Here is a 20,874-nt window from a genome sequence, read left to right as displayed (position 1 = left end):
ATTTGTTAGCAATGCAATTCTTGAGACCTACTTCCTACCTTACGAATTGGCAACTATGAGGGATGGACTAATCACTTCATGTTTTAATAAGCTCTTGGTGATTTTTATGTACATTAATGTTAGAGAACCACTATTAGAAAAATCTTTCTAGGTCTCAAAACTATGACTGAGTTTGGGAAGCATGTTTGTTATTTGAAAATCACTGTACTAACAAGATTTGAAAGAACTAGAAAGGGACATAAGGAAACTAGTATATCAAATGTTATTGCCGGTGATCATTTAAGCACTTGAAATATGTTTAATGCTTGTCATTAAATCTCTCAAGAATGGTTAAATGAGTTACTTAGCATAAAGAAAAGGGGCATATTAATCAGAGATACTGATGCATTGTTTCCTAGAGAGAGAACTCAACAAAAGGTGAATTTAAATTTCAGTTAGATATATGTTAGTCCCAAGAAACATCTTAATGGGAAGTAGCACTAAACATTTTGAAGGGATATAAGGTGATTTTTAAATCAATTTTCAATGAGAGTAGTGTAGAGAACCGCTATTTGGAATTGTTCGGCTATAATCCCTGCCTGGGGTCAGAGACAGATCTTTGAAGTAGCATCCACTTCTCAGTATATAATGACACTAAATACCATCTGATCATCATTTGTTTATTTTTTCACTTGTTATTTTAGAAATGCTTTCAAAGTAAAATAAGGACTACTGGGAAGTAAAGATGCCTAACTTGAATGTTGATGTTACAGTCTTAGAGACTTTGGAGTAAGACTGTCAAGTGAATTCATGTGTTTTGAAAAAGCTTTTATTACTTCTTAATGAGGTTTAAAAGCTGAAAGAATGGGATTAGAACCATAAAATCCATTACTCTTAACATTTCTTTAGATTGATTTAGTGTGTTTGTATATTAGAAATAGATATTTTATTTGGATTGAATCATCATTGTTTACTAAAATATGGTCTGGAAACAATTTCCTGGACAGACAGTATTAAATGGCATAATGACAAAGGATAGCTATGCTTAAACTCTCTAGTTAAGCACTTCAAATAGGAAAATTATCATCATTTTATACATAGGAATGCTGAGATGTTTTATATATACTTAAATCCAGATGCTATATATTTAAATATTAAGTTTTAGTTCAGTAGAAAATATTTAGTAGGAACATGTTTAGCTGAGAAAGTAGATTATAGGTAACGGAAGACATTACAGAAAACTACATTTGCATCCTTATTCAAACCCAGTTATAATGCAGTTATAACCCAGTTATAATGCAGATATTGGATGAGTTGGGAAAGAGCGCTAATTAGCTTTTTCTTCAGCTTTTGAGAGACCTAAGACTGTGGCGTAGTTAATTGGATTGACTGAGGCCATGTGGTCTGGTGTGCATGAGGTTGGGATTTGAGTATGAGGACCTAGGTTCCAGTTGCAACTTTATTTCTTAGAGGTTTTGTCACCTTGGGCAAGGTTAATTCTTTGGGACTGCCTTAATTTCTATGCATATAAACATAAAGAGTAATACTATTTATTTCAATGGCTTGTTTTAAGTATAAAACAAATTAATGTAAATGAGACATGCTTTGAAGGTAGAAAAACAGATGTTAAATTATTAATAAAGTAGAAAGTATATTTCTAATATTTAAGGAGAACTGTATAAGAAGAATCATGGCTGAGTAACATTTTTGAATTATGCAATAAATTCTTTTCTGGCATGTTACAAATGCAGCCACTATGGAAGAATATGTAAAATGTTTCACACATCAGATGTCTTTATCATGCTCAGTGCACATAAATGCAGTCATGTGATATATGTTGTAAGACTTTTATAAAGGCTTGTGAATTGTGAATGAGAAATTCTTACTCCAGTTGTGCCCTGTAGTTATGAATTAGTGTACAGCTAGGTTCTTATACATACTAACTGTGCTTTCTAACCTGCAAAACAATTTGATGCTGAATGGTGACTAATTGTAAAATAGGCTTTGCACATGACTTGGTAAACCCAAAGTAAGTTTCGGACATGCCCAACTTTTTGATATTTGAAATGACAAGCTTAAAAGATTATTGCTAAAAGTATCTTAAATACAATTTGGGGTCAGTACTCTTAGGAAGATTTGAAGTACTTTTTAAAAAGGATTGTATAATACAAAATCTCCCTAGAAACTTTTTTTTGAGGTTTCATAGGCACTAAAAGATATAATTTTTACTTTCAATTAAAAACAAATTCTAGCATTTTATAATTTTCTCACAGTTCAAATTATCAATATATATGTAATTTAACTATCACAAATTATTGAACTATAAATGTTACAAATGGCTTTTATTAACCTCTAAATTAAACAAATCTAATATAAAGCTTAAGTATGTTTAATAATAACATAATTTCAAGTAATTTCAGCCATATCTCTGAGCTGTATCTGAAAAAGTATATTAACTTGTCACTTTTTCTAATGAGATTGGTAGGCTAAATTTTAGGAGCATTGAGACTTATTTGGATAGATGTTTGGTTTTAAATATGGGTACAGAAATCACTTGGTGTGACAAGCCGTCTGAAAAATGCAAATAAGAACGACTGTGTTTGAGGAATGAGTGAGAGAAATTAACATATGTCGACTACTTAGAAAAGCTGTGTTCATCTAAGTGTTGTAGACACAGAATTTTAAAATATATTGTGTTTAAATTGCTGTAGGAACTAACCTGTAATTGAAAGGAAGTTCAGGGAGTGAGTATGGTTTAATGAATGTGAGTGGGGCCCTGTAGATACACCTTTGCCAGAATGTGCCCCAGTGTGAAAAGTAAACTGACCTATGAAAATCTAAGCCAGGCACAGTGGCTCATACCTGTAATCCCAGCATTTGAGAGGCCAAGGTGGAAGGATTGCTTGAGGCCCGGAGTGTGAAAATCTATTTGCCATGTCATGTCTTATGACTGAGAGGGCTTCTGGAGACAGTATCTCCAGTTTGTTTGTTTGAATGACTGTAGCTATTTCAAGATATTTATGTTTTCTCATAGAATGAAGACAAACACAGAGATGGTGTGTCTAAGAAACTTCAAAAGGTGTAGACCTCCTGACTGAAGCATATTGGATTTATTTAATTTTTTTCACTCTAGTAAGTATAAATATTTAAAACACTTTTTTGGTCAATGTTGACTTGTATTTTTATTGAATAAATATTCACTCTGTCAAATACCCTTATCATTGTTAGAGCTATTGTTGTTTTCATTCTTCTACAATTTCAGTTGCATATCTTAAATGAATTTAATTCTCAGGACCTTTGAGAGGACAAATGAAACATGAATTTAGAGCTGAAAGAACCCTTTGAAATTATCTGCTTCACTCTTTTTATCCATTACAAGAAATTCCTTTGCAACTCTCCTGATGGATGGTCATTTTATTTATCAAGATTCTGCTCAGGACATAGAGCTGAACTGTTTCACAGAGCAGCCAGTTCGATGACTTTCCACCACAGATTGAATCAAAATGTCATTTTCTAAAGCTTCCACCGACCTGGTTCTACCTTGGGAACAAATCCACTATTCTTTCACCTGTGAGGTTGTTGCGCAAAAATGTAAAGATAAATTCTCGGGCTCACCTAGTCATCTATTATCTCAGCTGAATATCATCAATTGCCTGTGTTCCTCTGTAGGAAATGGTTTAGAAACAACAGCTCCTGGTTGGTTTTTTGCCCATTTTATCTTTAACCTGTAACTGAGCATTGGGTTTCAGTATTGTGATCTCACGAGGCAGGTACAGAAGGACTGCAGCTCTTTTATCTGGGTTTACCTATTAATATGGCCAGATGTTATAATCAATATTTCAGTGTAACAGCTGTCACATGACTAGCTGAAAGTATGCATACATGTCAACTAAAATCCTAAACTATTTTTCACATGTTCTTTCTTTCATCCAGCAGTGTTTTCTACCATCCCTCACACCCCTGGCCACATCATATTTATAGTATTTTGAGGTCTAAGCCCAGGACTTTCTCTTTGCCTCATGTATTCCTCTCATTTTAGTTTCTGTCTTACCTCGACACACAATTATGTAAGGCAGAGAGGTGAGGCAGAATGAGAAGAGTTGAGAGTTAGAAATAGATCCACTAAACTGGAGTGAAGGAGAGAAGCCCTGAAGAGCTGTATAATCCACCTGTAGGTCCTAGGAGGAAGGTAAATCCATATAATATTATGTGATACCCAGAGAGGACACAAGCAGAAAGTAGTGCTCCAGTCCAGCAGTTAAGCTCAGAAATTGTAAAATGTCTTAACAGGTACAAGAGCATGAAGCTGTAGGGTTCAGGGTCAGATGGTCAGGAATATGCTGAGGATGAGACTTATTAACAGGGAGCAGGGACTCTGTAATGGGACTCTAAGGTTCAAGGCAGGATACCAGACCCCAGAAAGAGGGCAAATGAGAGTAAAAAAGTCTTCCTGGCCAGGCACAGTGGCTCAGGCCTGTAATCTCAGCTCTTTGAGAGGCCAAGGTGGGCAGATCACGAGGTCAGGAGTTCAAGACCAGCCTGGCCAACATGGTGAAACCCCATGTCCTGTCTCTACTAAAAAGACACGAAAATTAGCTGGGCGTGATGACATGCGCCTGTAGTCCCAGCTGCTCGGGAGGCTGAGGCAGGAGGATTGTTTGGACCCAGGAGGCGGAGGTTTGTGAGCTGAGATCACGCCACTAGACTCCGTCTCAAAAAAAAAAAAAAAAAAAAAAAAAAGGCTTCCTTGGGGATGCTACTAATACTAGAGTGTCTAGAGAGTAACTCTGGCCCAGAATAAATGATAAGACTTCAGACTCAAGAAAATCCAAGAGAAGCCCTTGAAAATAGATTAGAGCTAGACTACCAGCAAGGGGGCACCATGCTACCATTGTTATTTTTCTTCTTTTTCTTACCAGATATTTTCTAAGACCCACATATTTCCTTTTACCTTACTCTGTGCCATCTTATAGATCATCTGGATTTTTCTGATTAGCAATTTTTGAAACAATTGATGTATGTAAGACTCAACATAGAAATTCTCAGGAATGTTGTCTGAATACTTTTCAGTATGAAAATACAAGATAATCTTGTTTTCCTGAAGGCAAAAATAATTTAATAATGGAATATGCCTTAATCGTTTATCCTTTTAGTACTTTGCCATCACAACATTAAACATGAGAGGGAGTCCCCGTGATAGAATATTCTAGCGGAGCTTTTCTTTCTTATTCTTTTTTAAGCCATAACTTTTAAATACTTCCCAACTTTTAAATACTCTAAGTTTTTTAATACTCATGTACTTAAATTACAAAGCGAAAGCTTGTGTGGAAAGGAGATAATGCATTCAGTGACAGGTTGTTTTGGGCATAGAATTATAGACCCCTCTAAGCCTAAGGGGTAATTTCACAAAGCAGAGCTTGCTTAAAAGAGGCTCCTTGTGATGACTAAAACAACTCTTGGGCTGTAAGTGATGCTTCAGACATGGGACAAGGTGTGGAAAGGAGCTTACTCAGGCATTTTGGAAGGTAAAATGTGACCACTGGAAATTAGGTGGCTGGCTGTGGTGACTCATAGCTGTAATTCCAGCACTTTCAGAGGCCAAGCAGGGAGGATCACTTGAGGCCAAGAGTCTGAGGCCCGTGAGACCCTGTCTCAAAAAAAAAAAAAAAAAAGAAAGAAAGAAAAAAAGAAAGAAAGAAAGAAAAAAATATTAGTAGCATAGGAACAAGTTTTTCAAATGTCAGTTGAAGAAAAATGGGCTCCTGGTTTTCAGTAGCCTAGCCTGGAGTTGAGATACAAGAGGTAACGAGATAATTACCTCAAGGGCTACCCCTAAATTTCTTTCTAGTCACTATCACTAAATGGTCCCCCATCTAAGAGACTATGGTTCAGAGTTGGATGGCCTATGGTTTCAAATGAAACCAGAAGACTTATGTGCCCCTTAATCAGCTCTTCCTTTTAGGTTTTACCCCAGAGCTAAATCCTACTTGGGAAGGAGGGCATGTGTGTATGAATATTAGAGTAAAATGCTTATTTGAGTACTTGCTTCAGTAGTGTTTCTTTTATTTCCCTCTTCCAGTTTCTGTCCTCCTACAAGGGAAAGTCATGATTACACTAACTGAGCTAAAATGCTTAGCAGATGCCCAGTCATCTTATCACATCTTAAAACCATGGTGGGACGTCTTCTGGTATTACATCACACTGATCATGCTGCTGGTGGCCGTGCTGGCCGGAGCTCTCCAGCTGACGCAGAGCAGGGTTCTGTGCTGTCTTCCATGCAAAGTGGAATTTGACAATCACTGTGCCGTGCCTTGGGACATCCTGAAAGCCAGCATGAACACATCCTCTAATCCTGGGACACCGCTTCCGCTCCCCCTCCGAATTCAGAATGACCTCCACCGACAGCAGTACTCCTATATTGATGCCGTCTGTTACGAGAAACAGCTCCATTGGTTTGCAAAGTTTTTCCCCTATCTGGTGCTCTTGCACACGCTCATCTTTGCAGCCTGCAGCAACTTTTGGCTTCACTACCCCAGTACCAGTTCCAGGCTCGAGCATTTTGTGGCCATCCTTCACAAGTGCTTCGATTCTCCATGGACCACCCGCGCCCTGTCAGAAACAGTGGCTGAGCAGTCAGTGAGGCCTCTGAAACTCTCCAAGTCCAAGATTTTGCTTTCGTCCTCAGGGTGTTCAGCTGACATAGATTCCGGCAAACAGTCATTGCCCTACCCGCAGCCAGGTTTGGAGTCAGCTGGCATAGAAAGCCCAACTTCCAGTGTCCTGGACAAGAAGGAGGGTGAACAGGCCAAAGCCATCTTTGAAAAAGTGAAAAGATTCCGCATGCACGTGGAGCAGAAGGACATCATTTATAGAGTATATCTGAAACAGATAATAGTCAAAGTCATTTTGTTTGTGCTCATCATAACTTATGTTCCATATTTTTTAACCTACATCACTCTTGAAATCGACTGTTCAGTTGATGTGCAGGCTTTTACAGGATATAAGCGCTACCAGTGTGTCTATTCCTTGGCAGAAATCTTTAAGGTCCTGGCTTCATTTTATGTCATTTTGGTTATACTTTATGGTCTGACCTCTTCCTACAGCCTGTGGTGGATGCTGAGGAGTTCCCTGAAGCAATATTCCTTTGAGGCGTTAAGAGAAAAAAGCAACTACAGTGACATCCCTGATGTCAAGAATGACTTTGCCTTCATCCTTCATCTGGCTGATCAGTATGATCCTCTTTATTCCAAACGCTTCTCCATATTCCTATCAGAGGTCAGTGAGAACAAACTGAAACAGATCAACCTCAATAATGAATGGACAGTTGAGAAACTGAAAAGTAAGCTTGTGAAAAATGCCCAGGACAAGATAGAACTGCATCTTTTTATGCTCAGCGGTCTTCCAGACAATGTCTTTGAGTTAACTGAAATGGAAGTGCTAAGCCTGGAGCTTATCCCAGAGGTGAAGCTGCCCTCTGCAGTCTCACAGCTGGTCAACCTCAAGGAGCTTCGTGTGTACCATTCATCTCTGGTTGTAGACCATCCTGCACTGGCCTTTCTAGAGGAGAATTTAAAAATTCTCCGCCTGAAATTTACTGAAATGGGAAAAATCCCACGCTGGGTATTTCACCTCAAGAATCTCAAGGAACTTTATCTTTCGGGCTGTGTTCTCCCTGAACAGTTGAGTACTATGCAGTTGGAGGGCTTTCAGGACTTAAAAAATCTAAGGACCCTGTACTTGAAGAGCAGCCTCTCCCGGATCCCACAGGTTGTTACAGACCTCCTGCCTTCATTGCAGAAACTGTCCCTTGATAATGAGGGAAGTAAACTGGTTGTGTTGAACAACTTGAAAAAGATGGTCAATCTGAAAAGCCTAGAACTGATCAGCTGTGACCTGGAACGCATTCCACATTCCATTTTCAGCCTGAATAATTTGCATGAGTTAGACCTAAGGGAAAATAACCTTAAAACTGTGGAAGAGATCATTAGCTTTCAGCATCTTCAGAATCTTTCCTGCTTAAAGTTGTGGCACAATAACATTGCTTATATTCCTGCACAGATTGGGGCATTATCTAACCTAGAGCAGCTCTCTTTGGACCATAATAATATTGAGAATCTGCCCTTGCAGCTTTTCCTATGCACTAAACTACATTATTTGGATCTAAGCTATAACCACTTGACCTTCATTCCAGAAGAAATCCAGTATCTGAGTAATTTGCAGTACTTTGCTGTGACCAACAACAATGTAAGTAAATCCATTCTTTCTTTTATTCAGTATCTGCCGTACTTGTAGTGCGTTACATAGGGAAAGAAAACACACTTCAAATCATACTGTGTGTTCTCAAGCCAAGCCCAATCCGATCTTGCATAAATTACCAAAACACTGAGCATCCATTTTTAACCTAAACTACAAGTCATCGTGGAGATTTTATGAAAAAACAGAAAAGCATTTGGCACAGTTCCTGGCACATAATAGTTGCTCAGCAAATGTTTTTCTCTTTGTTTTTTTTCCCAGTTTTCTACATAAACATCACAAAGTATTTTAAACTACTTAATTCGTTATGGTAGAGCTTACTTTTTGTTTTATAAAGGTTTTAGGTATTTAGGGAGTTTGGCAAAACTTTTCAGCTTTCCAAATCTGTCATAATAAAATAACTTCTTGTTCTAAAATGCTGGGATTATGAATTATTCATAAATCCTTTTTGTGATGTGGTGAAAAAGATTTGAAATCTGCATGCATGTCTAGAAAGATGATTCAAAATGAAAGGCCTGCCTCTATAATGCAACACTACAGCTTCTTAGAAGCTTTTTCCAGGATCCATGCTTTAGAATGAACCAAATTTGCAATAGTAAAACCAAATTAAAGAAAACTTAACTTTACCAAACCATGAAAAAACAAAATAAATGAGTAGTTTCCTAGGTTAAGATATGGAGGAGAAGGAAAAAGGAAAAATTCACTGTAGTCTAAAGGCAAGAGAGTGAGGCTAATGTCCATTTGGGAAGAAAGAGGGAAAACCTGGTCAGAAATCAAATCTACCAAGGGATGAAACTGACATTCCTCTACTTGAAAATGGGTACAGCTATTCCACCACACTTCAAAATATATTATCCAAAAATTAGCTGGGCGTGGTGGCATGCACCTGAAGTCCCAGCTACTCAGGAGCCTGAGGCAGGAGAATCGCTTGAACCCGGGAGGTGGAGTTGCAGTGAGTCAAGATTCCACCACTGCACTCAAGCCTGGTAACAGAGCGAGACTCTGTCTCAAAAAAAAAAAAAAGAAAGAAAGAAAATGTATTATCTTTTAGACTTTTTGTAGTTCATATGTCATGGTAAATATAGCTATGAGCATGGTGTTGGCTAATAAACATATTAATCATACATTATTTTTGAAACCCATGGGTGTTAGATAAATACCAGAAAATTGGGGGATGTGAGCAAAATTCATGCTGATTTTTAGAACTCCCAGACTTTATTCCTATGTAAAAGGAGAGAGTCCATTGTTAGATAAATGAGACATCTTCAGATCTTAAAGGTTTATGAGATTTTAAAACTACATTAGGATTGAACTAGACTAACAGTGTACATCAGAATTATCCAAAAGGCTTGCTGAAACACAGATTGCTGAGCCCCGCTCCCAGGGTTTCCGATTCAGTAGGCCAGATGTAGGACCCAAGAGTTTGCATTTCTAAAAAGTCCCCAGGTGGAGCTGATGATGCTGGCCTAGTGACTGCACTCTGAAAAATCACAAGTCTAGAAGTGTATCAGTGCCATTTAATTATGCAGGTGATTAATATTAATATTTTGATCACATTTTTTCCATTGTTAAATTTATAATAAAAATATAAATAATTATTTTTAAAGGCATTGGTTCCACTAAGCAGTTATACACAGTTAAATCACTTTCAAAAATGGATTTTTGAAAGTCGGAGCTTATTCAATTGTTAGCTGGCCATGCATTATTTAAATGTATGAGCAGGTGAATGTTTCCACCAAGTTAATGTAATGAAGAAACCTTAAGACCATTAGTACTTTTGACACCAAGTTTATGGAATCCTGGACCATATCTGAAAGAATAAGTGTGAATATCAGACACATGCTTTCTTGAATAAGAAAGAATACTTTGTAGCACAGGAAAAGTCTTATGCTGAAAATACTTTATAACCAAAATAGAATGGTATCTTTTTGAGTGGCTTGTCCCAGAAATCTGAGAAAAAGTAGTTGCTGATCATCTTTGGAGCCAAAGTGATGAACATGACATCTTTGAATTGGTGAACTTAGGGTCAAAGAAGCACTGTGCAGAGACTATGTAGCAACAATATAAATAAACTAAAACTCATCAGAGGACAGCCACCAGGAAGATGAAAACTCTGATGGAATACTTTAGCCTCATAATGGGAACTATAGGTGGGACGGGAGAATTGTCTACAATATTGGTCTTCAGATATTTGAAAAATTTACGTGGAGAACAAAACTTGCTGGGAATAGCTACAGTGTTAGAACTTAGGGCAAGTGGAGAAAACTAGGGCCATCAGGGGAAGATTTCTCATCTTTCCCATATAGCATTCAAAGATTGAATGAGCATTTGAGGAGGGAAAAGTCATTTTCTTATTAATAAAGCTCTCCAGACAGGGACTGCCAGATACTCAGTAGGAAGGTTGTTAAAGGGCATCAGGAATTCATGTTTCATGTGGGGATTTAACTAATTTTAAGATTATTTACAACCTTCAGAGTCTCATGATTCTGAGTTAGATCAAAATATTGAATCACGAGGTCAGGAGTTTGAGACCAGCCTGGCCAATATGGTGAAACCCCGTCTCTACTAATAATAAAAAAATTAGCCAGGCATGGTGGCACACGCCTGTAGTCCCAGCTACTTAGGAAGCTGAGGCAGAAGAGTTGCTTGAACCCGGGAGACAGAGGTTGCAGTGAGCCAAGATCTCGCCACTGCACTCTAGCCTGAGCGACAGAGCAAGACTCCATCTCAAAAAAGGAAAAAAAGAAAATACCACATTGGCTGCATACATAGTTAGACATGCATATACAAAGAAATTCAAGCCAATTAATCCATGTGGAATGGCAGTTAATAAAGATTCCTATAAGAGGCATTTTAAACGTCTGATCTCAAGACTTGGGCAGTGTATCAGGTTTATAGATGGAGTTAACAAATACTACCTCTTAAGCAGAAAAGACATTAGTTGAAAGGATATTAGGTATCTCATATTACCACTGAAAAGATTGCAAAACCAAGCTTGGAAAACAGTCAGGCACAAAGTAAGTCAGGCAGCAGTGAGGACTGTAGCCAGAATCATAGCGGAAAAGCACAATGGTGAGGATACACTGCCGAGGACCTTACCAGCTCAGAGCACTGGTTCTGTTCTTGAAAACTTGATGTTGCTGCTGTTGTGACCCTAGGCCTCCCACAGAATAGATTCTTCATGGCTTCCACTTCTTTGTGGTGTTAGCCCCGGTTCAAAGTCCGAGTCTGAGCAACTGATTGGCATAGCTAATGAATGCCCACAATGTGGCTATAGGAGAGCTGAGAACACAAGAATCTGGTGGCAGTAGTTTCTCTAGTAGAAAGTGAGCTCTACTACCCACCAAGACTCATAAGGTAGGGAATTCCCTCGACATGGGAACGTGCTGGGCAGTCCCTGGGTGGCGGATATTCACTGAGCAGGCACTTCAGGGTGTCTTCCATAGGACGGTAATAGGTGTCACCACAAAAAACATTAAATGTTTCTTTTGATCATATTTTTGCTGCAGGATTCTTCAGAGCCTTTAACATATGAATATACATTGTGCTACTCCAAGGAGAGATGGTATGCAATATTCATCAAATGTGTTTGAGCAAGACACCTTTTTTTAATAGAGTGACTCTTGTGTTCTGTGAAGCATACCCTAAGAACACTGGATTAGGGAAGTGTTAAAAAATAGAGGTCATCCACAGAGGACTGAAAAAAACATAACCAAATATGATAAGAGATGAGACCATTTAGTAAGGTGGGTCAGAATGGAGAGTGCCTGGAAGTCTGCCAGTCAAATTCATGTTTGATTCATTGGATAGTGACTAGGGTGAGACTTGAGCTTGAAAGTGCTAGTTAGCCTGAACTGATACCTTCAAAGGAGGCTCTGATTGTAGCATATAAAAGGCTTAGGAGAGGACAGCCAAGAAACAAAACCCCATGGAAAGGTTGAATCAGTTATGATTTAGAAGTAGGAGTATAGATTTAAAACAAGAGACAAAGACTCTCATACCTGAAAGGAACACTGAGTCCGCAGACTGCAGCCTGGGGGTCAAGTCTACCCACTGCCTGTTTTTATACAGCCCAGGCTAGGAAAGGTTTTTACATTTTTAGATGGTTGGGGGAAGAAAATCAAAAGAATGTTTTGTGACCCATAAAAATTATATGAAATTCAAATTTCAATTTCTACAAATAGATTCCATCATTTTTGTTAGTGGGCCTGTATTACAACAAAATTATATTCAATTGTTATATTTTGAATTTCATTACTTAAAAATGTATGGAATATTTTTTCTATTATATAAGGACCTACATAATATTTTCACTTTTGCCTCTTGGCCCAGAAAGCCTAAAATACTTATTCTTCTGGTCCTTTGGAGAAAAACTTTACCAGCCCCTACTCTAGTCCACTGCCCTTATTTTACTGAGGCTCAGAGCAATTCACCTGAGGTCTGAAGTTTCCTTGCAAGGGGGCTAGGATGGAACCCAAACATTCTGATTTCTACTCTGCTATTCTTCTACTATGTCTCCTATGCATCAATCCAAGTGATTCTACATGGGGTACAGTGGTATATGCGGGTGGATGTGGAAGGTGGGAGAAATGGAGGCAAGATCCATCCCTATCACAGTGCCAAAGAGTAATTGGATTATGGTGGCATTGATTGTAATGGAGAGAAGCACAAGGCATGGGAAAGGACTGAGCTAGGTTTGCTGAAATCTTAGACCAGTCCAATTTACACCTAGGTCTTCTTACTTCCACATTTGTGCTTTTTTTTTTTTTCTTATATTAGTTTGAAGACTTCTAGCCAGAAGGTGAATAATGTAGAAATTCCTTCTGAAGATCATCTATGTGACACTGGGTTTTGTTATTTTTGGCATTACTACTTAGAAACAGAAATATTCAGCTGTGTTTCTTGAAATGATTGGACTTTAGGGTTTGGTAAGCATTTCCTGAGATGGCATGTGTCATTGGCCAGAAAAAAAAAAAAAGGAAATCTGGTATTGAGAAGGATTCTAAAGTAAGATCTCAGCCGCTGGGAAAAAGCCAGGGGTATTTAATTAACAATGTCAGCCATAGATGTAAAAGAAAACCATCCTGTTCTCGGAGACTTCAATTCATTTTGCTGAAGACATTTGGTTGTCAGAGAATTCTAGGATGTAGAGAGATAATATAGCCATTAGTTTTTGTTGTTGTCATCTATTTTGTAGTTTATCATATAGTTTATGTATGTGTGTATTATATGTTGTAGTTTATTCCATAAAACTACTGTTGAAGTATGTCATCCCCATAGTAGTCTGTAAGCTTTCCCATTGGTTTTTTTAGAAGAAATCAGTGATCCACTAAGGTAATTTTTGGCTCTCTGGCTCATGTGTCATACAGTCTAAGAAAAGGCATGCTAAATAAATTAGTTTTAAATAATTGTTTTCTAACATTTTTTATAAAATTTGTTGACCCAGGCAAAATTGGAGTTCTTGTAAGCTTCAAGGCAAACTATTTTTAAAGCTGTAAGTAGATTTTTCAGGATAAAATTGCTGAATTGAAGGAAAGTCTTGAGTCTTTAACAAAACTCCCCAGGCTCCTTGAGAAAAATTGAATGAGAGTAGGTGAGGTAGATCCTGTGCCTTAGCTGGGCAGAGAGCTGGAGAGAGAGCCCCAGAGATGGACCCTCGCACATAGCCAGCGCAGCCCTTGACTCACTTTCACAGCAGCAATGCTAAGGGGCTGGCCCTGAGGCCCACTCCCTCTACCTTGGGAAATCCCTCTCTTCTACTGGAGCCTAAGAAGTTCACTAAAATCACAGATGTAGAGATTTGAAAGGAGACTGGTGGGAATGTGGTAGTGCTGATAGCCAGACAAGAGAGTGAGGGCAGTGGCTTCAGGGTAATCACCCAGTAGGAAATCAGTCCAGTTAAACGAGGTACTTGCTGGGAATCTGAAGCTGACTGAAGAAGGGAAATACGGAATTCCCTAATGCAGCTCAGGTTAGGGCACTTTTCTTCATACCACTCATTACAGATAATTGTGTAATCGTTTCATGTTTCTCTCTTCCGTGAGACTTGTGGTTCTCAACTGGGAATGATTTTGCCTCCCAAGAGACATTTGTCTGGAAACATTTTTGGTTGTCACAACTGGGAAGGGGAGTGGCACTGGTAACTGGTGGGTAGAGGCTGAGGATGCTGCTAAACATCCTACACTGCACAGGACAGCCCCACAGCAAGAATTTTTCTACCCACAATGTCAACAGTGCTGAGGCTGAGATGTCCATGGTGACCTGCATTAGGCTAAAGTTTTCAAAGGCAGTCTTTCTAACTCAGTACTTTATCCCAGCACCTAGCTGGGAGCCTGGCACATTAGAAGGCTCAGCATGTGCTCACTGAATATAAATGAGCCAAGCCTAATTTCTTTTTTAGCCAGTTTGCCTGAGTCATTTCATAGGCACCAACAAGCACTCTTAATAATGCACACTGCAAAGGACTGATTTTTTCCTTCACTTGGACATCATTGATCCTACTTCTGAGCTGCAGGTATCTCTGTGCAGAAGGGGTTGCCTTAGAAAGAGGTTGCATTTCTTCTCATCTTTCTGCCTCATCTCCCAATGTAAGTCTGCATATGTAGGGTTTGCATCTGCTCTTGGGAAGGAAATGAAAGTAAAGGGTAGATATTTTTCCCTTTGTTTATATCTAATATTTTGGTGTACAATGATGATCTATATGGAATGTTGTTCTTAGCAGTGACAATCATTAGATTTATTTTTAAGGATATACAGCACTGAACGTGTGTTAGAGGGAGGGGTGATGTAGGAGAATGGAGTTTACAACATCATTAACATTTTTAATGGAATTTGGTCATTTTTTAGTTTATATAAAAGCTATTTATCCTTTCGAGGAGAGACAGTTCTGGATGGCCCTAGAAACTTGTCTCCCAGCCGGTCTGCATTAGCCCGTCAGAGGATATAGGCCAAGTCCCTGAGTGCCCTTTTTATCCCTGTTTCTAACAAAGCCAGTTTTGGAACCAAGGAACCTACATTATTTCATAGTTTTTGTAGGTGGCCCCTGTCCCCAGCCAATATGTAGAGTATTATGGGGGGTGGGGAGCGGTGGTATGTGCAGTCTATCTATGCTGAGGCCAGACTTATCCCTCAGTGAAGTGATGAGTTGAAGGGATTGTGTATGTGCTCAACTTCTTCTCTGGAGGTCTTTCCTCAATAAACCCTGTTTCTTCTATGTACTGTGGCTCCCTTAGAAATTGACATGCAACCTGTCTACCATATAGGGCAGCAGTCAACGGGAGCAGCTTTAGGAGTTGACCTAATTTGCATGATATTTATTATATTTAAAATTATCTGTGTTATAAATTATTTAGTTGAAACCATGCCAGAGGGAAGGAACAAGAGTAAATATTCAGGTGTATGTGTATGTAGAGGGGAATGAAATGTGCATGTATATATAATCATATTTTTTTGCTCTGCTTCTGTAGGCTTTTTTAAAAAAGAATAAAGTTTTCAGTCTGCTGTCAGATTCTTAGGATGTTTTTAAGGGTATTATTCATTACATTACACAGTAAACTTTTTATGAAGACTCTTGAGGGTAATTTATTTCTGATCAAGGACTCAAGAGTAATTATGATTCTTCTCACTGGTTTGTTTCTATCTTAACGACAATGTGTGTATAACTACATTTTCTTTAAGAATTGCTTGTTAGAGTGTTTAAAACCAAATTCGTTGCCCACCCATATACAGCAAGGATGTAGGTGTCCAGGGTAGCCACAGTCCTCACTCCTCATTGTACTCCTGTCTTCATTTTCCCTCTATCTTTTCATCTACTTCAAATTTATCATCATTGTAGTCTGCATCACTTATAAACCTCCAGAAATGTTTTTTTTTTTTTTTTTGGAAAAAAGGTAAATGTCTTATCATAAGCCACCAAGAACCTATTTTACCAGCTTCTTTTTTCTTCCCTTTCCAGATTGAGATGCTACCAGATGGGCTGTTTCAGTGCAAAAAGCTGCAGTGTTTACTTTTGGGGAAAAATAGCTTGATGAATTTGTCCCCTCATGTGGGTGAGCTGTCAAACCTTACTCATCTGGAGCTCATTGGTAATTACCTGGAAACACTTCCTCCTGAACTAGAAGGATGTCAGTCCCTAAAACGGAACTGTCTGATTGTTGAGGAGAACTTGCTCAATACTCTTCCTCTCCCTGTAACAGAACGTTTACAGACGTGCTTAGACAAATGTTGACTTAAAGAAAAGAGACCCATGTTTCAAAATCATTTTTAAAAATATGCTCGGCCGGTCGTGGTGGCTCATGCCTATAATCCCAGCACTTTGGGAGGCCAAGATGGGCGGATTGCTTGAGGTCAGGAGTTCGAGACCAGTCTGGCCAACCTGGTGAAACCCCATCTCTGCTAAAACTACAAAAAAATTAGCCAGGCGTGGTGGCGTGCGCCTGTAATCCCAGCTACTTGGGAGGCTGACGCAGGGGAATTGCTTGAACCAGGGAGGTGGAGGTTGCAGTGAGCCGAGATTGTGCCACTGTACACCAGCCTGGGTGACAGAGCAAGACTCTATCTCAAAAAAAAAAAAAAAAAAAAAATGCTCCAGGGCTTTAAATGAGAAGTAAAATTTTCTAAGTTAATAAAGATGAAGAATGGGTGACTATTATGATGAACCATAACTAAATGTCTTATTAAAGCAACTGAGTGTCTAGCCCTAAATTAACCAGGTAAAAACTGTTAACACTGACCTGAAGTTTTGTGAATAACTGTTCTTTAACTTATTGAGATGTTGCAAGAAATGCACATCCAGGGTGGACTGGGAGCTATGAAATGACTAAATTCCTCCTTGCAGTCTTTACCTTCAAGACTGTATAGGTATTCTCTCCTCTTCTTCCCCCAGTCCCCATTACTTATTTGCACACTTGTTTTAACTGACTTCCTGTTTTGATATTTATCACCAAGACCATAAACTCATCAATATGAATTTTCTTGATGTATACTCACGACTGTCTTTGATTTATGTTCCTAAATTTTTTTAGATAGGGTATGTTGTGCTTGGCAGAATTCTTTTTTGGCTTAATTTTTACTTCCTTTCCCAGCTTGCTTGAGTCTTCCTTAACCTGGTTTTCTCTTAACACCAATGATGAACCCTGAGAAAATGCCTGCATTTGGCCTTTGCCTAGAACAGGAGCTGAGTATTTAAGATGTATTATCCTCGGGGCATCCTGAAAATTAATGTATTCCCTAAAATTTCTTCTTGTCTATCATCAAGGCCTTTTTTTATTTGTTAAGAATTTTTATATTAAATGTAAAACATATAAATATTTTCTATTGTATAATCTTGGATTCAACAGCTGTGAGGATCATTTTTGTAAGATACATAGAATTTATGCATTTCTTTATGAACTTACTGTTAGTGTTCTTGGTTTCGGCTGTTTATGACTCATGTTTATGTACATTCTGCTCCAAAATGTTTTTGTACTCTGCAACTAATTACTTTTGGATAACAAAAGCCTTGTGTTTAATGCCCTAAAGTATTTGGGGGTTTCCTTGTGAGAGGGTGGCCGAATCATCTACCTCTCTCTTCCGTAGTCGCTGTTTAATCGTACGGGTAAAATTCTTAATTACTTACAAAAACTGTGATAGAGGGGAGAGGTACAGATTTGGTTTTTAAATTGATTTTAAAATACTTTATAGAAATTTAGTAAGAGTTAAAGCAAAAGACTTTTTTTCCCTCCATCTATGTAATCTCTAGCTATGATTATAATGTAAAACAGCCTCTATTCAGTGTCTAAAATGAGTTCTCAAAACCCACAAAGAAATAGATCCATTTAACTGAAATTCATCTCATGCCTTTATCTAACTCTTCTGGAAAATACATTTTGCTCCTTTTTATAAAGAGCTTTGTGCTTGGCCTTTTATTATGCATATTTTTAATGAATAAAATCAACTGACTCATTTTTGGGAAATGTACATCTTTAATGTGTTTTTCCCTAAGGGTCTAGGCATTATGATGCCACCTCTTCATTTTGGATATAACTATGAAGAAATCTATTAACTGCACCTACACAAAACTGGAAAACACTATAGGTAAACAGTACTGTGTATATGGAATTGTGGTGCGTGGTATGTGTTTTCTCTTGCTTTGTTCCAGAAAGATGAAAGTGAGTCTTTAAAGCATAGCAAATAGAGCTTCCCCTCACCTGCCACACACTCCTGCACTAAAGTTCAGAGAAAAGAATTATTCAAATCAAATGAAATTTGAATAATATTAGCTATCAGGAATATAGGACACCAAACACACTGACTCACACATTATTGTTTATTCTGAACGGAAAGGAACAGTGTAAAAATAAACTACTTACCAAAACTTGCCTTTAGTCAGAACATTCAGCTCTCAGGGAAGCAGGTATAACTGATGAAACTTCTAGGACTTCAGAAAACAGATTCTAATTATATCCATGTTTTTTGTTGTTATTTTCATTTTTTAAGTGTGAGTTGATGTTTATTTTAGTGTTTCACAATAGAATTATCACGTATACTGATTCCAGTGTGGCATGTGATTAAGTTTTGGACATGAATATTCCAAAAGTGCTTAAATGTTTTTGGCCACATAACTAGCTAGAATTTCAAAACAAAATTCAGATTTGCTACCATTCACCTGACGAACTTCTCCATGGCTCGTCACTGGTTTGGTTCAACTGCAAAAGTCATTGGCTAAATTTTCCTTATCACCTACGTAAATTTCTAGAGGAATTTACTAGCAGGATTAATAATGAATATTATAAACTGCTTTCCACACACTAGGGTATAATTATTGGTGCAATCTATGTTGTTCTTGATGCCATGGTTTTACATCTTTTAATTTAAACCTTATACACCAGTGTTTAGGTCGCTTTTGAGACAAGGTAGCCCTGATGCAAGGAACAATGAGGCTACTACTTCACATAAAAAATAGGGTGTTCATACCACCTTTACTGTACTGTTGGAGCAGATCTTTATTTTACAAGTGTTCATATTCACATAAGAGAATTTTAAATGTAGAAAATTAAGTTTGTTAAATTATAATTATGAGACTTTCGTTGGCATTTGATTTCAAGAATACATATGCATTTTCCAAAAAATAAATGTGGAGGTTATTCAGAACAAAATTCATAGCTTATGGTAGTAATGGCATGGATTAATTTTATTTGCATGCACACACAGACACACATACTTCATATATGCAAATTACAACATTAGGTTTTGATATATCTAGTGGTTTTTTTTTTTCAAAATTGCAGGAGGTTGTAGATTAAATAAGTATGATAGCACGTTTTTTAATTCATTAATCATGAAGTGCTCTGTTCCCTAAGTTATGACATTTAGAAGAAATCACATGCTCAACCTTAATCTGAGAACCTAAGTGTTTTTGAGCTTTCCAGTAAAGGAGTAGTGTTCTTTTCCTAACTTACATCAGGGTACATCTGTGTGGCACACAGATACTATATTTTCATTCTTCACTCCCAGTCTTAATTTCTTTCCCCTGTATGTCACTGTATTTTATGTCACTTCACATTGTGTTAAACAGGGTAAATAGAGATCCTCAGTATCTCAGTGCTGTGGCATAGCTCCAATAGGTGTGCTGTGGTGCACTGCAGTGATGTATTTGCATAACATTGTTTGATAGTGAAAAATTTTTTTTCGGTTCAAGTGTTATGTGATTAAAATTTTATGTTTAATTAAAATATTGCATAATATTGATGCATTCAAAAACCATTAAAATAATCAAACAATTATTCTGTGCCCTTAAAATTATTTTCTTGTGTTTTCAGTAAAATTTTCTTTTCATCTTTCCATCTTCACATTCTCTTAGCATCATCCTATGCACATAAGGTATGTTGTTTTTCTTCTCCACTCACCTACCACACTAAATTTGATCAGCAATTGTACAGTAACAGAATATATTTGTGCCAGAAAATTTGCAATGATATTTGAGCATGTGTTTATTTAGGAGGAAGCCAGTGCCTGTAATTATGTCTCATTGAGTAGTTTTACTTTGCCCATCCTGCAGTATTTAGAGCTGATCTGTACCCAAAGCAGGACAATGTAACTGTAGATCTGCTTTGTTTTCAGTAACTGTACATTGCATCAGAATCTGTTTATTTCTATCTGGAAACAGAATGGTGGGGGAGGGAAGGAGTTATTTTGCATCCTAGTTTGTATTATGAAGTCATCATATATATATTTGAAATAGTATAAGCTAATTACTGTTGCAGAATGCCCTCGATATAATTATTTCTTTTCAGCTGGATGTGAAAAGCTGAAGCAGTGAAAACCTGCAGTCTTATTTCATTGGTTTCCTTCTGTTTCTTGTCCATCACTTCTGTATCCACAGGGAGCTATCTACTACATACCTTTGGTAACAGGCTACATTCTCTTCAGATTTTTTATATGAATAATTTCATCAGCACTAAAGCATTAACATAGAATAATGAGCCAAAGTACTGAGTCGAGATGGCTTTCAGTTGAGTTTAATTTCATATTTAACTTTTGCATTTGACTTGCATAATACACTACTGCTGAGAAAAACAATTATGAATGCCTTCTGCATGTTGTACATTATCTCTAACAGAGATGGTGCAATTTTAAGAATACAAAGGGGTATAGAGTTAGAAT

The 20,874-nt window shown here is 37.8% G+C and overlaps 2 protein-coding genes across 2 annotated transcripts; both read left to right on the top strand.

Annotated features, from left to right (window-relative positions):
- The first annotated feature begins 3,014 nt into the window (after window positions 1-3,014).
- Window positions 3,015-3,077, top strand: LOC129523580 (uncharacterized). The gene has a single exon (XM_055351902.1). It carries the CDS (start codon window positions 3,015-3,017, stop codon window positions 3,075-3,077), a length of 63 nt encoding a protein of 20 aa, XP_055207877.1.
- A 3,007-nt stretch (window positions 3,078-6,084) lies between these two features.
- Window positions 6,085-19,994, top strand: LRRC8B (leucine rich repeat containing 8 VRAC subunit B). The gene is made up of 2 exons (XM_019027993.4): window positions 6,085-8,223; window positions 16,187-19,994. The coding sequence occupies exons 1-2, from the start codon at window positions 6,085-6,087 to the stop codon at window positions 16,457-16,459; spliced, it is 2,412 nt and encodes an 803-aa protein (XP_018883538.1). The 3' UTR covers window positions 16,460-19,994.
- Window positions 19,995-20,874: the final 880 nt, after the last annotated feature.

This window comes from Gorilla gorilla, chromosome 1 (assembly GCF_029281585.2).
Source record: "Gorilla gorilla gorilla isolate KB3781 chromosome 1, NHGRI_mGorGor1-v2.1_pri, whole genome shotgun sequence".
Classification (NCBI taxonomy): Eukaryota; Metazoa; Chordata; class Mammalia; order Primates; family Hominidae; genus Gorilla; species Gorilla gorilla.
Note: the sequence above shows the minus strand (reverse complement) of the source record. Positions and strands in the feature narration are given on the sequence as shown.